Source organism: Larimichthys crocea, chromosome XV, assembly GCF_000972845.2.
Source record: "Larimichthys crocea isolate SSNF chromosome XV, L_crocea_2.0, whole genome shotgun sequence".
In the NCBI taxonomy this organism is placed as follows: Eukaryota; Metazoa; Chordata; class Actinopteri; family Sciaenidae; genus Larimichthys; species Larimichthys crocea.
Window position 1 is genome coordinate 15,643,875 of NC_040025.1, and position 16,970 is coordinate 15,660,844.

The following is a 16,970-nucleotide window of genomic DNA, read 5'->3' on the forward strand; positions in this document are numbered from 1 at the left end:
TTATTTAATCTCTTATTTTTATAGTAGTTCTTTTTTGTTGTTGTTGTCTTATCTCTCACCCAGTCTTTGTAACAAGTGGATTTGCCCTCAGGAATCAATAAAGTCTTATCTTATCATACCTCATTTAAGCTTAGCTGTATTTTACTTCTTTCTTCCTTTTTTTCTTAGATTAAAAACTCTCTAAGTATTTTCCCCACAACAGACTGCAGTGTGTTATCAACTCCACCAGATGTCACTAAATCTTCAATATCATGGCAGGTCACTGCAGTTAGATCATCCCCCCACTGGATGGAAGCACACAAATAAAATGCTGATAGTAACAAATGTTTAGTTCAAGCTGTAGTAAGGAAGAAAAACGAGAGAAGAAAGAAGTAGAAGAGCGATGCTTGTTCATATAGACAGTGTGTCTGCAAGAAGCTCTTATTGTTTAATCGTATGACTCCAGCTGTTACATTCAATGGTAAGAGTCTGATGGGGAAAAAATGGTTGTGTCACGAAGCACGAAGGGAGTGAAGCGCATCTGCAGCCGGACGACGACAGATGTGCAACTAGACGGCAGAAAACAAGGAAGCATAGACGTAAAAATAATCAATAACTTGCCATGCAGTTTAATTGTGGAACAAGTATTGTGCAAAAGCACACACATAGACGTTTTGTTTAATAAGTAGATGATTGCTCTGAGCTCTTATATAAACAAACTCGCAGTCAGACATTGGTGATTTGCTGCAGAATAGTTCACTTAAACAGATATATGTATTTATCTTAACACTTCTTTATTCTTTATTGGTCATTAACAAATCACTGACAGGACTTTTTAAAGCAGCCTTGGAGGTTTTACCTCAAATAAACTTGATAAAAGTATCTTATCTGTTATCACCTATCAACAATTCCTGGTAGTCAAAGATAGTAAAGGTTTCACTTATTACAGACATAGACCATGACCTCATTTTGAGAATCTAAATGGAAAATAACTGGCTTCAGGACTAAACCGTCACAATGTATTCAATATTTGGCAGATATTTCAGACTTGATCTGTGCTTGTATTAAAATAATGAATCATCTTTTTATTTTCTCAGGAGCAGATTTAAATGACACTTGGTCATGGCTGAGGAACAAGCAGAAATCAAGTTACTCAGAAGCCAGAAGGCAAAGCTAATAGAAATTCTAAGCACAGACGCTGACTTCGTCCTGCAGCATGCAGACTCTTGCAGTCTGCTGTCTCGTCACGGCTACCAGCAGGTCAAAGCTTGCCGTTCTCCTAGTGAGAAAGTGACAGAACTGCTGGATCATATCCTCCAGAGAGGGCCTGAAGCAGTAACGGGTCTCCTGAAACTACTGAACAGCGAACCCCTGCAGGAAACTTTCCCAATGCTTAGTTTTATTAAGGATCTGGAAGTCCACACAGTGTCTTCAGGTAGAACAAAGTCTGCTCAGTATTGTCAGCAATCTCATTATGAAATGCTGTTTGAATCATATGTTTAAAAGTTTTCTTTATTTACAAGGAGAAAAAGAAACATTTCCAGTTCCTGAGACCATGCCGTCCAAAGACATCTGCAACAATGGTGGGTCCCACTACACTCAAAAGAATTCCTGCTTAAAACAATGTAGCGACCATCATCTTCTTTATATTCCTGTGTCTCATTCCACAGGTTATTGCTTAGTGACGGAGAAACAGCTGATGACCTTGGCACGTACCATTGGCAAAACTTGGAGGGAGATTGGCAGAATGGCTCTAGACATCCCCTCTGTGAAGCTGGAACAGTTTGAATTGGACAATTCGCACCATGTTGAGCAAGTGTTTGCCATGTTGCGCTACTGGCGTAATCGCCAGAGGGAGAAGGCCACTGCTGCTTCTCTGCACTCCCTGCTCAGTCAGGAAGACTATGCGCTGCCACCTGAAAGCATTGACTTTCTGTTGAGAGACTGAAACCCTTTTTGAAGGGTTTTTCCTGGAAATTATTGTGTTTCTCATCATAAATCATGCCGTTTCATATCAATAAAAATCAACACTTGACATTATCAAGACTTTGCTACTTCACTACTGGAATTTACCCACATTATCATTCAGTACTTATTTATCTTTATCATGTCATTTAGATTAGACGTTCCATATATCTCGGCGTGTCCCAAGCTTTCTAAGCATTCTGTTGCGATAAAGGTTCTTCGAAAGAAAGAGGATAGTCATGCAGTACCTAAATGTCACACAATACCCTCAATGAACTCATACCCCAGTTTTTGCCTCATAAAATTTTGAGATAGTGACTCTGGAGAAAAGGAGGATAGCCACGCAGTGTCTGTATGTCCCGCAATCAGTCAATGATCTCCTATACATTAGTTCCAAGGTTCTGAGCTCTTATTTGTAGAAACTCACAGGCAGACACTGATGACTTGCTGTAGAATAATAGTGCACAGCTGTAGGCCTATATTTGAACTCAAACAGGCGCACGTATTTCTTTTAACACTTGGCAGTCTGTCTGCAGTAATGGTATTTGCACATTCTGTTGTTTGACTTCAGGGAGGAAGAATCAACATGAAATCAACATTAGCCACACAAGAGGGACAGATTTAGCAATAAATACTGGCAAGTACATAATTATTACTTGTCAGTGTAGTATTCCTTGTTCCTTAGTCCATCCACTCATTAAATGTGGACAGCCAACTATGTCATGTCTCTGCCATCATTCAACTGAATGATCATCAGTCTTATAAATGGGTATACCCAATGCCGAATGAAAAATAGGTATGCATTGTATTCTTGTGTATACCCTACACTGCACCACTGCTCGAATGACAAGCTAATAGGAATTCTAAGTCCTGGTGCTAATTTTATCCTGCAGCATGCAGACTCTCACCGTCTGCTGTCTGACGAACTTGCTGGATCATATCACCCACAGAGGGCCTGAAGCAGCACAGGGTCTGCTCGAACTCCTGAACAGGCAGGCCCTGCAGGAAACCTTCCCATTGCTTCACTCTATTGAGGATCTGCAAGTCAACACGCTGTCTCCAGGTAGAACAAAGTCTGCTCAGTATTGTCAGCAATCTCATTATCAAAAACTGTTTGATTTATATGTTTAAAAAGTTTTCTCTATTTATATGAAACAAAAGATGAATCAGCTTTGTCATTGTGCGGTGGATATGAACAGAGTGAAGTAAATACATTAAGATCAGCAATTGCAGAGGACAAACAGTCTCTGATCTGGCATGCTCTCTGCAGACACCACTTGCACTGGAGAGCCTCAGTGGTGAAGAGGGAAGAATTGGTGATGTGCTGGGCAGTTTTTACCCCCTTCTGCAGTGCTTTTCAGTCTGAGATAAATCAGCTATAATACCGTACTGTGATGCAGTTGGGAAGTATGCTCTCAATGGTGCAGCAGTAGAGGTTCACCAGAATCTGAGGAGGCAGATGGGCCTTCTTGACTCTACTCGAATAAAGAGATGCTGGTCTGACTTCTTGACCAGGGTTGTAATGTTCAGGGTCCAAGAGAGGTCCTCAGAGGTGTGGACACCCTGAAACTTTGGACCTCCTGATGCTCCTCTTCAGGTGTGTTGACAAGCAAGACTAAAACTAAAGACATTTTTTGTATTTTTTTAATATTAATATTATGTACACAATATCATTTCAGTCTAGTTTTTTTAAATGATTATTTCAGCTAAACAAAATATGCATGTTTTCACACCTTCCTTTAGTTTAGTTTTAATTAACTATAATAACTTTACTGGGGATTCACACAGGGGATGATAAACTGTGTATAAAGAAAACAGCAACAACAAACAGCTTAGTTTGCTTATAAAAGGGATCTGTTGTGTCATAATGTGTGTTGTTGCACTTCACCAATTAGTCTCTCATCGTTCATGTTGAGACCCCTTTGATCGATTGACTGCTGACCTGGTGATAATGACGTAATGTTGATGTGAAAGTTGTGATGAACTGCGTATTGTGTTTTATTTTGAAAGGGGGCGGAAGTGTAACACGTTGATTCAGTGTCGGACTTTGTGTGTGGCGCAATGTGCTCTGTTGAAATTCACGCAGTTTAGCAACGAATACGGCTGGCTACGCTACGCTGCCGTCAGGCTCCCGGTGTGAATTGACGCCGGGCAGAGGACGGAGCAAACCCGCGGCGCTTACGTCTCCTGTGCGAGTCCCCAGTCTGTGCGTCCTCTCTGTGAAGCTGGAACAGACGTGAGTGTTTGCCATGCTGCACAACTGTGGAAAAACCCACTGCTGCTCAATTACACTCTGTCACCTGTATGCTGACCTTCTGTTGTAGAGTGTGTGAAGCATATGCTACGACTGATTTTTTTTTTTTTCACTGGAAAAATGTTAATCATTACAGAGGCTGCCAATCCATATCAAGAAACAATATTACTTTATGGTTGCTAAGGTCAACTCCCTCCCACGCCCACCATGGTACCTTTGCTTTATAGCTGTTTGCTGCTGTCAGCCCTGCCAGTACAGCCAAACTAAGAGGGAGAGATTCACCAGCTTTTTGAAAGTGTGGCAAGTGCAAACATGGACTCATGTAAGTACAGTGTGCTATAATGCTGCATGTCTATTTTTGTTCATTACTCTTGACTTCTGAAGTGTTTTGTTCATGTGTTTAACTGTTATTACAGCAGGAAATGGGTACCTGAACGAACCTCTCATTGATCACGCAGAGGGCCAACTCTTCTTGACAGAAGCCTTTAAAATTATTGTGGAGGAGGTGCTCTGCAAGGGCACAGATGTCAAACAAAAGGTCTCCTGTGAAGCCTGATATCAAAATATTGTGTCAGATTTCGGTGATTATTCTGAAAGGAACTCATAACGCATGTTTTCTTCTTGCAGGTTTGTGAGTGGAGAGAGCCAGAGGAGCTGGCTCAGCTGCTGGATCTGGAGCTGAAGGCGACAGGGGAGTCACAAGACAGGCTCCTGCAGAGAGTACAAGATGTTGCCAAGTACAGCATCAAAACAAGTAAGACAAGCCAGAGACAGTTAATATATTTAACTAGATTGTATAAATATTAAACATTCTTTCATTATTAGACTTTTCTTGTTCATTTCAGGTCACCCACGTTTTCTTAATCAGCAGTTTGGCGGGGTGGACTATCATGCCTTGGCTGGACGATTCCTCACTGAGGCTCTCAACACTAACCTGTAACAAGAATCAATATAATATATAACTAAAGCATATACACACATAATTATACAAAGATTGCATGAATAAATCTGTAAAAATATAATGCAAATGATGCAATAAATAAAGTAATGGGATTATGTTAGTCACTGGTGTAGGACTTTTTCAAATTGATCAATTTATATAAAAACAATAATCAATAATATTCTGTGATAGGTAAAAATCCTGCATTTAAAAGGGGGTAATTTTAATCGTTTTGTTTAAATTATGCATGGTTTTATGTTTTGTACATGAAATCTGAATCTGGACTGTCAAATAAATGTTCTGGAGAAAAGATATTAAATAGCAGAAAATAAAAATAGTAAAGTAAAGTACCTGAAAATTATAAGTACATTGTTTGAGTAAATATACTTGATTACTTTCCCTAGTGGTGTTAAGCAGGTCTGTGGTAAATTTTGTGTGTAGACAATATAATATAAAGCAGTACAGTACAAAATACAATCTTAAAAATTATCAAACATTTTGTATGTCACTTGCAGCTTCACCTATGAGGTAGCCCCAGTGTTTGTGCTATTAGAGATGGAGGTCCTGAAAAGCTTGCGGCAACTGGTCGGCTGGACACAAGGTGATGGTATTTTCTGCCCTGGAGGATCTGCCTCTAACATGTACGCCATGAACCTCGCACGCTACCGACTCTTCCCAGAGGTCAAATCCCAGGGGCTGTATGGTCTCCCACGACTTACCGTCTTCACATCTTCGCAGGTCAGGAATGTTTGTTATACACTGCATGTCTGAGGGATTGATGACACTGTAGAGATTAAAACTGTGTCAGAGGTGTTTATTGAGGGTCACACTGTAGTTTATGTGTTGTTTTTACGTAAATATGATTGATTCCTCATGTTTTTACAGAGCCATTACTCTGTGAAGAAAGGAGCTGCCTTTCTAGGCATTGGGATAGACAATGTCATCGTGGTGAAAGTGGACGATGGGTAATGTATTGTACAAATGAATCCAGCAATTTTCAGAATCAATTAATTGTTTTTATCAAACAAAAATGCAAATAACCAGTTCCAGCACATCAAATGTGATGATTTACAGCTTTTCTTGCTAAATGTTTTTTTAGGTGTTTGGACTATTTGTCAGATAAAATATGGGTTTTTCACAGTCTACCAGCTAACCTTCTCATTTTTCTGTGCTCTATAGGGGCTGCATGATTCCAGAGGACTTGGATGAAAAGATAAAGCTGTCAAAATCTCAGGTAAATAAATTATGTTTACTAAGGAATCACATATGATGTGTTGTGGTCACTTTTATTAGTTTTAACATCCTGCATCCTGCACACCACAAAGCACAGAGTGCACAAAGTGTTGACTTTCAGTCTGTTTCTACCAGGGTGCAGTGCCATTCCTTGTAAGTTGCACATCAGGCACCACAGTGCAGGGTGCGTTTGACCCACTGGACCGCATAGCCGATGTCTGTGAGAAACACAAGATCTGGATGCACGTGGATGTGAGTCCTCCTGTTGAAGGCAAATCCATGCATGTTGACAAGCCTTGGTTATGTAACGCTTCTGTTGTGTTTGTTAAAATTTAAGAACATGAAGACTTTTGTCTGTTCTGTCAAATGTTTTCAGGCTGCCTGGGGAGGGAGTGTGCTCTTTTCCAAGCAGCACAGGCATCTGATGAAAGGGGTTGACAGGTATTAATGTGCATGGCAGAAAAAATTATGAGGAAGGCAATATTTTGCCTGTAAAGTATATGACTAGAGTTGTTTATTGTGTGCATTTATGTTTCTCTGTGTGTAACAAGAGCAAATTCAGTAGCCTGGAATCCACACAAGATGCTGTTGGCCGGCCTGCAGTGTTCTGCATTCCTGCTACAGGATACCACGGTACAGCTCGCTAGTTTGAGGCTACAAAATGATCTGTTACAGATCATGTTTTTTAAAATCATTAACTTCTGCTTGTCCTCAGAACTTGCTGAAGCGGTGCCACAGTGCCAACGCCACATACCTGTTCCAGCAAGACAAATTCTACGATGTGAATCTGGACTGCGGGGATAAGACTGTGCAGTGCAGCCGCAAGGTTGACTGTCTAAAGCTGTGGTTGATGTGGAAAGCTATCGGCTCCAGTGGCATGGCACAGCGTGTAGACAAAGCTTTTATCCATGCAAGGTAAATAAGGCATGGCAGGCTGAAGCACAACACAAGCTACGTATCAATTTTTATCAGTGTGTTGGCTCTCGGTCTATCTTACACAGAAGGCTAATATATTTATAGGCTACTTCTGACATCTAATCTGCTCATTTACCTAATCTTCGCTTGCCAATAAATCCTATCTAATACAGCAGAATTATTATTGTTAAAATCTAATTTTGTCTTAAAAAAATAACACCAGATTAGTTACATTTTTATAAAAATATGATATGTAAGTGTGATCAACGCCAACAGAAAGTGAAAATTTAACAACTCTCATGCAGGTATCTGGAAGAACAAATGAAGAAAAGAGAAGGGTTTCATCTTGTGTGTAAGGTAAGTAACTATCTGAAGCATATTCAGAAAGATTAGTTGTTTTTTCTCCTGCTTAACTATTAATTACTTGTCTGTGTTTGTCTCCATGGACAGCCGGAGTTTGTGAATATATGCTTCTGGTTTATACCACCCAGCATGAGGGGGAAGGAGCAAAATGCAGATTACCAGGACAGACTGGGGAAAGTAAGTTCCTGTATTACATCAGTGGGCTGGAAACATAAAGAATAAAGTCATTTGTAGTGTGCATTGGTGAAAAAAACTTAAACGCCACCATCTTTAATTATTTACTTCTGCACAGCACCTCTAACAGAACAGTAAAAAGTTAACATCTAACTGTGGGTGTGTTTTATTCTGTTTTTCTTGTTAGGTAGCTCCAGCTATCAAGGAACGCATGATGAAACAAGGCACTATGATGGTGGGCTACCAACCTTTGGCTGACAAGGTCAACTTTTTCCGTCTGGTTGTTTTGTCTCCACAGGTTTCTACGAAAGACATGGACTTCTTTCTTGACGAAATTGAAAGACTAGGAAATGATTTGTGAACAAAAACACAACTCATAACGTGTAGCTGTTGTCTGTCACGAAATTCAAGTTATTAAAAGTCACTGTAATGTCATAAATTATAACAAACAGTCTGGCTCTATCAGATGAGAGATTCAAACAGCTGTAATAATATAACAAGAGATACTGAATTCTGAAATCTGAAACCCATGAATTTAATGTAAATGAAAGAATGAACTAATAAACAAATAAAGAGTCCTTCTTCTTGATACATGTCAATAATAAGAAAAGCAGAAACTGTGATTTTGATGAAGTTGGTGTACTGTACTGATGTAATCTAAATGTGTGTGGAAACATGCATTGAATTAAACAACTGTTCTGAAATCAGTTTACCAGACATGTTTTTGAAGAGAATTGCTACCCTACCATTTACTTACATAAGTTTAGGGCTGTAACTTCTTTCTTGCTATCACTTACTATCTCACTTATTGTTTGGGAGCTGCTGTAACAAAAACAATTTCCCTGCAGGGATTAATAAAGTATTTTTGATTCTGATTCTGATTCATTCTTGTGCATCTTCTGGTCAATTAAACATCAGAAAACAGTGAAACGGGCCAATTTCCAGTGCCAGATTTAAATGTCTGACTAACAGTTAAAGCCCAAAGAATGATTAGCTCCAGGAAAAGCAACAGATTACTACCAGAACCCATTAGATCACTGGAACTTTCGCTTGAAAAATTACTCAAATGTTTAATCAGTTGGAACTTTCGCTTGAAAAATTACTCAAATGTTTAATCAGTTATCAAAATAGTTGCAGATTAACTTTCAGTTAGATTTTTTTAGATTAACTTTTAGTCAATTAATTAATAAACGAGAACTCACATCCATGCAGTTGTTGTTGCTTTATTTGGCCTTGGTATGGCTTTTCATAGAAGCAAATTAATTAAATTGAACTGTCAACAGAGATGCCTGATATTATTATTTGTATCATGGTCACTTACTTTTGCAATATTATTTATATTATGGTCACTACTCTTGCAATAATATTATTATTTGTATCATGATCACTTTCTATGCAATATTTCTTACACTATGGTCACTTTACATTACAATACTCTTTTTATATATCATGCCACTTTTATCCTCAGTACTTGTCTGTTTTGAAGGTTGATTGTTTTTCGTGTTTATTGTGTAGGTTAGAGATATTTCTCTAATTCTGTAGTGTATGCTACACTTTCCTCTGTTGCTGTAACAAATAAATTTCCCTGTGGTGGGATGAATAAAGTATATCCAATCTAATCTAAAAGCCTGTCATATTCATGAATCCAACTATATTTTTCTGCGGTAATATAAAATAAGGGTAGATATGATTACTCCCCAGTTGTTTTGTATGTGGGTCAGGCCAAAATAAATGAACCAGCGTTTCTCTGAAGTCTCCAGAAAAGGTACAAGTCTTTCTCGAGCGTCACCGCGCCCTCACAATCATGGCCGCGGATGTGGGTCATTCGGCTTCAGTCATGTGACAGGCTGTCTGACCAATCAGCGCGCTGCCCGGTGAGCACTTCCGGTGGCGTTTCCTGTCAGTGTTTGTAAACTGAGAAAAAATTGGAAGTGCGACAAGAAATACTAATCTGCAAAACTCTAAAAATACAAAGGTAAGCGGCGGCTTTTCCGGCGGCTTTCGGTCGCGGCTCTTTTAACGTCTCGTAATCTGTTACTCGTGTGTTTCTAACCGCCGTAGCCGCCGAGGGAGGCGTTGTTTTGTGGTCGGCGCGGAGCCTGCACGCCCTGCCTGGCTGTTGTTGTGTTGTCTGGGGCGGGGGGTGGGGGTGCAGTCACACACACAAGAGTTGTCCCATTACCCAACTACTGGCTGACCTGCTGGCTAGCTGCTTAGCCTTTTCTGGTTCATTCATACCTCACACTTTTTAAGTCGATACTTTCAATATCTGAGCTACACGCACCAAGCTGCTTTCCCACAGTGAGCTCCACGAACAGTCCCGTTTGATTTCATGAAGCTCACTTTTCCAAACAGGCTTTTAAATGTTTTGAGGATAGGTCGCCAGCGAGCTTCACTGCTGCTCAGATGCATCATTTTGTAAACGAGGCACCGTGTTCAGCTTCAAATAACACATGAGAGACACTCCCAGCCCAAATAAGTTTCAACTTAAAGATGCATTTTAATGAAAGCAAACATCGGTTTTATGCGTGGTCTGTATTTATCTGTGTAGACTGCAGCATATCTGTTGTTAAAGCTGCAATAACCATAAGTCAGTTAGGAGTTATGTGCTTTATGGTTTTAATTCAGGTCAACTTTATTGCCAACCTTGCTGATATGTACAGGACATACAGAGAAATTCCTTTTCCTTCATACCCCTGGTGCAAAACAAGCAATAAACGTGAAATAGATCATATATATACAAGTGTAAAGAGATAATATATAGCAAATATAAAAAGATCTAAACAGTGTAAATGTAGATTGCATACAGCAATTTGACTGTACGTAGTGCAATTAAAAACATCAACTGGTTTGTATAAAGTATAAATGATTTGCCTTATTGCCAGGGAATGTCTGTGTTTGTATCACATTATCGGATTTCCACTGAGTTTGTAAGGCCAAACTGATATTTTACCTTTTTAGTACGTGTGTTAAATACCACACAGCATGAGAGGCGGCATGCTTTGCCATAGTTCTCCACCGTGTGAAAATAATAAAGCAGGAATAGTGTGCCAGGGTTAAGCTTAGTGTATAGTTTTGATTGAAGACATGTTTAATTGGCAGATTTACAAATGATGGCATGTAATCCAAACACTAAATTATAACCAGAAGATAGATTTCCAAATTCATTGAAGTCTTTCTGTTCTTTGCATATCTAACACAATTTGTCAGAGTTTCTATCCCAAATAGTAAATGACAGAATAAGTCTAAAAGTATTTGAATCCTAAAATCTGTTTAGAAAATACACAGAATTCAGCACTACATTTTTAAATATTGTTTTTTTTACACAATATAAATTCTAAGGATATAAGATTGTGGTCATGCCGTGCTTTAGAAGTGCAGCACGGGTCATTTAGTACAAATCATCTGAAACCTCAGTGCCAGATTTCATTGCCTAAAATCACCGTACAGTGATTGACCGGCTACTAAACTGTTTGATGACCCAGTGATTCATCTATTGGTTTGTGCTATGAAACATGACTTGGGCAAAAAAATCAATATAACTGTCTTAGATGAAGACTTATGAAGACATTATCTGCATTGAAGCGTCGGTTTTTCAGGCTCACTTCCACAGTTAAATTAGGACAAACTGTGGCTTCCAGTCAGTTTAGAAAACATCACACGTTATGTTGTTTAAGATGCCGATACCAATTCAATTTAAGGTGGATAAGATTGTGTTTTACAGTACATTTGCTGCTCTCAAACAGAAGCTCACAATACATTTTTAAATACTTGTCTCGTGTCGATATTTCAGTATCACGTCATGTACTTTGTTTGTTTAATGTGTCATACCTACACATAATGTATTTATTCTTTATAAAGACTGCTTTCATTGTGACTGTGCTCATTATTTTTCTCTATCTGACTGTCGTGTTTTCTGGCATGCACCAAACCATTGGGGCTTTCTTGCCTGATATACAGATCAATGCTGGACCTAAATTTCTGGTCGTATATACAGATTTGGTGATTTGTGAAATCTAAATAAATCTACATGCTGATTCCAGCATGTAAAAAATGTTAGCCTTATGTTGTCGTGCCTCTACTTTCAGGCTTTGGTCCCTGATGATTTGGGTGTGTGTGGTCTCTTCTGTTTACCCCTCATCCTGAGTGAAGCCCCCTCTGTTCCCCCTCAAACACACACGCATTCAAACCACGGCGATGACACACCATTCCAACAGCTCTGTTCGAGACCATATGAAATGGGTCAGTGGAAGTCTCTTCATGTCCAGATTCACCATCACAATGCCAGTGCATGTCTCTGTTACTCCTATTACTCACCCCACCCTCCTTCTCCTGACGCCTTGTCTCTGTGGGGAGTCCTGTGGCCCCCTCTTTCTGCTCTGACGTGTTGTCTGTATTGCCAGGCTGGGTTGCTGGGCTGCGAGGCGGTGCTGTCCAGCATGGCCCTCATGCAAGCCAACAACATCCCAGGCCAGAAGAGGATGATGTCATCCTTGAGTCAAGGACACAGGGCCAGCCCAGAGAGTCACCAAACCCACTCTCAGCACAGTCACCATGGGCACCAGGCTCACCATGGACAAGCCCACCAGAGCCACGTGGGCCATGCTTCAGGTGGTAGCTGTCCACCCCTGGTAAGAAAGAGAGAGTACTGGACAGGGTCACTCAGGAAGTCTGTAAAAACTAAACTTTGCTTTCATGAACAAAATTTAAGTTGTTGACACAGATGTTATGAAAGTGAGAATATATTTAACTAAACTTGAAACACAAAGGTGGAAAACAGAATGCTCTAATTCTAGTTATATTGTGTATTATATCCAATTATTTTAACCTATTTAGAATTTAACAAATACATTCAGACATAATAAATGGTTTATAACACACTACACTGTTGTAACTTCTCCTGTGAAGACCTATTCTGTTTTAATTTAATTTCATGTTACTGTATTGTCATTTGTTGTGTTTATACATCAGCCTCTACTTATGAGTGCCCACAGGTCTGCTTAAAGTGCTTGCACCACTCATAAATACTAATTATGGTGGTGTTAAAGTGACCAAAGAACCTGTATATGTCAAAATGTGTCTGCTGCTTGACTGCAATATGAATATATATATGTTTATATGATTATATATGATACATATTATGTTATGTAACACTAAATGAGTGAGAATGAGTCTTAGTGGCAAACTGGTGCGGTGCAGTTTATCTATTACCATTTCTTCCCCGCCAAAAGCTGATCCGAAAAGACGGGGATTATCACTCCTCAAGACTGATGGATGGAAAGGACATGCAGGCAAACCAGAATTTGCAACCCAAGAAGAAGCACAAAAAATCAGGCTCGTCCAACAAAGTTAAAGAGAAAGTGGAGGTAAGGGTTGTGTGTTGTTGTCAAAGCTGCACTTTTAAGTATACACACATGTTCCATTCCAATATAACTCATTTTGTTGCCGTCATTAGCATATACTTCCACAAATCGACATGGATGATGACGACACAGACGACGACAGTTCATTGAAAGTGCAGAAGAACTTCATCTGTGACCACTGCTATGGAGCTTTCCGGAGTAGCTACCACCTCAAGAGACATATACTCACACATACAGGTGAGAGCTCACAGCTCACGTCTGCACTTTAGTGTGGCAGTTATTACTCCTTTGTATGCAGTAGTTAGACATGAGAAACGGGTGGTGTAGGTAAATGCTTGTCATTTTCCAAGATTTGTCATCTTGAAGTAAATAATGCATTGTATGTATTTCTACCTTTTTTCTTCTTTTTGTGAACATTCTGTGTAAATGTCTCTCAAACAAGAACTTTTAATTACAAATTCAAAGGACATCGCATCCATAGGAATGTGCCATGAATCTTGATACATGTGGTTGGTTCACAGGAGAAAAGCCATTTGCGTGCGATGCGTGTGATATGCGGTTCATTCAGCGTTACCACCTGGACAGACACAAAAGGGTGCACAGCGGAGAGAAGCCATACCAGTGTGACCGCTGCCATCAGGTTAGTTAGACATTGTTTTAATAAAGCTTAAATGCTTAGTCAGAATCTTTATAGCGTTAAACAAATCCATCTGTCTTAGCAGTATCAGTGTCTTTGCTCTGCTGATCTTGACTGAAACACACATCTTTCTTTGCCTGGCTCCAGAGCTTCTCACGGACAGACAGGCTGCTGAGACACCGACGGCTATGCACGGTTGGGATAAGCAAAGAGGAAAACCAGTACTCACAGGACGCATCTGCTCATCCAGCTTCCTGGAGCCCCTTACAGCCTTCCAACAACCGTCTGACTGTCTGACCCTCAGCTTCCCACAGAGACACTACAGACAGACAACAGCTGTGTGCAGCTCAGTGACGTCACACATTGAAGCTCAACAGTACTTTAACCTGAAAACAGTCTAGCTTAAACACAACCAAACCTAAGTTTGCTCTCGCCAGGATTTTTGTACTTTGTTACATTCATGTTGCAAGCAAAAGAGAAAGGACTAATTAACGATTTTGGACAACAGGTCATGATATTATGGCAATAACTAAATAGACAACACACACTTCGACTTTTATCTGAAAGGTTGCAGGTATTTTTTTTGGTATTGCTGCCAAGGGATTGCAAATATTTTCATTGACCATTGATGTATCGTGCAGCACCTCTTAAATGTCCTGTTGACCTGCAATCGAGCCCAGTGCTGCCCTCTACTACATATGGACAGTTCACTAAAGGACACACAAAGAACTGTGTAGCGTTTTAGTGTTCACGTCCTACTCATTTTGTGTCTTTTTCGCTACTATCATGTACCAGCTACCGCTCCTAAGCAAAAGATCCCTGCAGACTTGTGGTCTGTGCTGCCTTGAGGTAGTAATTAGCCACCTATCCAATACAGGTGTTGTGTGCGTGTGTGCGTGACACATCTGAAACATACTTTTTGATAACACTGATTTAAACATGACAGGGGCTTAACAAAACTAGTCATCCATTTTTATGTATTTCATGTCAAAATTCAGCTTTTTCAACATGGAAGTCTTAAATCAAAAATATTTCTTACCTGCTAATCATCCAGTTGCAAAACTGAAAGAATAACTGCAGGTGTCACCCTGACGGTGATGATGAAAAACACTAAAGGTTGACTAGATGCTCCTGAAATGTTACATTTTAAACTAATCTTGGTATTAGTTAAGTTGTGTAGCGACTGTTGACTCGAATGTTCACTGGTCTACCTTGTTTTAAAGGGGTTTTGTCCTGACTGTTAATAGGGTACACTGTTGAAATACAGTAGAAGGTGACACTCTTGAATATAGCTAGTTTTTTTTTTTATATATATAATGTAAACTGGATGTAGGATATAATGTTAACTGGATGTAGGAACCACCTGTCTGTTTCAAAAATGAGGTATTTCCTGACATGCTTCTGTAATAAGCTCCCCCTGATAAACATTTGTTGTCTCTTTGTTCCTAGAAGACACTGTCAGCCCTATTTTTTTTCCTGCTCAGCGTTTATAGATTCTTCTGACTTTGAAAGACTTTCAAAAGTATTTTGGACACTTGAGGCTGAGTCAGCGTGTTATCTGAACATTTTTACCTGAGGTTTAATTCAGTGCTTCTGATAATGGCCCAGATCAATTCAAACAGCTGAAAGTATAATTCGGCTCATTCATGAATTTTTCAAGCTCATCTCCGCCTTGACCTGACTGAATGTGATCTGAATACAGTGCCATTGTAGTGCCAGTGTCATTTAATTTCCAGTTTAACCGTGAGCATCTTCAGTGAAGGTGACTAATTGTATGCAGTGGACTGCGGAATATATGGTCCACACGGTGTTTTGTATGACGGTAGCTTACATTATATTATGTTCAGGCCTCTGTACAATTAAATCAGACTGTAAACACTGGACTGGAGATGTTAGCTCAATAGTAGGAGGGTTGTATTGTAGACTTCTGATTTCTTTTAGTTCATGTGGAAAGAGTTTGGGGCCCCATCACTGACTTGTCTACTTTTTATGAAGCTAATATATATTTAAATTGTAATAGGGGGTAGAAAATAGTATGTGTGGGACCTACACTCCAAAAGAAAATCAAAGTATTTACAAAGTTATAATCCTTAGTCTGGTGATTTTCTTTTGACTGAACTGAAAAGCCCTTAGCAAGTCATCCTTCAACTTTCCATTAAGTAAAGTAAAAGCTGCCACTCTTGCTTATTTTAGTATAGTAGCCATGATTAGTCAGCATATATTTTTGTTTCTTTTGCATGTGTTTGTTGGAGGATCTGGTATACATCTTGTTTTGGTAAAATGATTTTTTTTTTTTTTTTTTGTGAGCCCCGCCTTTTTGTTTAGTTTAGTTTAGTTTAGTTTTTTATTTCTTTTATCATTTCAAGGGTGAAGTGAGATCAGTTTTGATATGGCGAATCATAATGTAGTATGGAGTTTTAGGGCCCCAAGTCTCAATAAAGCTGTTACACTTTTTAAACAAATGCATGTTCTTCACATTTTCTGCAAAAAAACGGTTCTAACAGGATTTTTGTAATGATTCACATTTTCCCTTTTTTCATTTGTTTTCTAGAAAGCAAGACTCCATTTCAGTGAGAATTACAGAAGGTTCAGAGGACTTTCCAGCATTAAGTACCCATAAATTATTGTTACACATTTTAGTAGTTTTCAGATGAATCCTAGTCGACATAAAATTAATTATCAAATATTTAGTATCTTCAAATTGTTTCCAGACTAGAAAGACAAAACATTTCACAAATATGTAATGTACCAATCTTGTCAGCAGATGGCATCCATGACCATTTGAGGACCCGTTCTTTCTCTAACACAGTAATGAATATGAAGAAACACTTTAAAATCTTTTTCCCAGAACGGTGGTAATTCAAAATTATCCCACAATGCTTTGGGGAAAAATATGTACAAGAATTTCGATAGTACTTAGTTTTCCCATCTTGGGAAATTCAATTTTGCACACAGTTGTCATGAATGAGATACAAGAAGAGTAGTCTATACTTATGATTGTTGTTGTCTTAGTGATCAGTTAAATGGTAGAGAATTGTTAATACACACATAAATGAGGAGGTGTGTGTGTGTGTGTGTGTGTGTGTGTGTCTCCACATGCATTTGGCATGTGACAAAGTTTTACAAAAACATCACATTATACACACA

The 16,970-nt window shown here is 39.2% G+C and overlaps 3 protein-coding genes across 7 annotated transcripts; all 3 read left to right on the forward strand.

Moving 5' to 3' along the window:
• Positions 1 to 332: 332 nt before the first annotated feature.
• Positions 333 to 2,017, forward strand: zgc:174906 (hypothetical protein). Its single transcript, XM_019268644.2, has 4 exons — positions 333 to 460; positions 1,077 to 1,414; positions 1,503 to 1,562; positions 1,650 to 2,017. Exons 2-4 carry the CDS (start codon positions 1,102 to 1,104, stop codon positions 1,925 to 1,927), a joined length of 651 nt encoding a protein of 216 aa, XP_019124189.2. The 5' UTR covers positions 333 to 460; positions 1,077 to 1,101; the 3' UTR covers positions 1,928 to 2,017.
• Positions 2,018 to 2,894: 877 nt separating this feature from the next.
• csad (cysteine sulfinic acid decarboxylase) lies at positions 2,895 to 8,531 on the forward strand. 4 transcript variants are annotated; one of them, XM_027288241.1, is made up of 16 exons: positions 2,895 to 3,007; positions 4,031 to 4,180; positions 4,426 to 4,520; positions 4,615 to 4,736; positions 4,826 to 4,952; positions 5,044 to 5,134; positions 5,654 to 5,876; positions 6,024 to 6,103; positions 6,318 to 6,372; positions 6,507 to 6,623; positions 6,748 to 6,812; positions 6,923 to 7,004; positions 7,087 to 7,286; positions 7,592 to 7,643; positions 7,737 to 7,826; positions 8,011 to 8,531. In XM_027288241.1, exons 3-16 carry the CDS (start codon positions 4,511 to 4,513, stop codon positions 8,182 to 8,184), a joined length of 1,488 nt encoding a protein of 495 aa, XP_027144042.1. In that variant the 5' UTR covers positions 2,895 to 3,007; positions 4,031 to 4,180; positions 4,426 to 4,510; the 3' UTR covers positions 8,185 to 8,531. The 4 variants fall into 4 exon arrangements, with proteins under 4 accessions (XP_027144042.1, XP_027144043.1, XP_019124179.2 ...); XM_027288242.1 differs by having other exon boundaries at positions 4,036 to 4,180; XM_019268634.2 differs by lacking the exon at positions 2,895 to 3,007 and having other exon boundaries at positions 3,934 to 4,180; positions 4,335 to 4,520.
• A 1,093-nt stretch (positions 8,532 to 9,624) lies between these two features.
• Positions 9,625 to 15,360, forward strand: znf740b (zinc finger protein 740b). 2 transcript variants are annotated; one of them, XM_010747289.3, is made up of 7 exons: positions 9,625 to 9,798; positions 11,912 to 12,065; positions 12,227 to 12,454; positions 13,055 to 13,189; positions 13,279 to 13,423; positions 13,708 to 13,826; positions 13,971 to 15,360. In XM_010747289.3, the coding sequence occupies exons 2-7, from the start codon at positions 12,021 to 12,023 to the stop codon at positions 14,118 to 14,120; spliced, it is 822 nt and encodes a 273-aa protein (XP_010745591.1). In that variant the 5' UTR covers positions 9,625 to 9,798; positions 11,912 to 12,020; the 3' UTR covers positions 14,121 to 15,360. The 2 variants fall into 2 exon arrangements, with proteins under 2 accessions (XP_010745591.1, XP_010745598.1); XM_010747296.3 differs by lacking the exon at positions 11,912 to 12,065.
• The last annotated feature ends 1,610 nt before the right edge of the window (positions 15,361 to 16,970 follow it).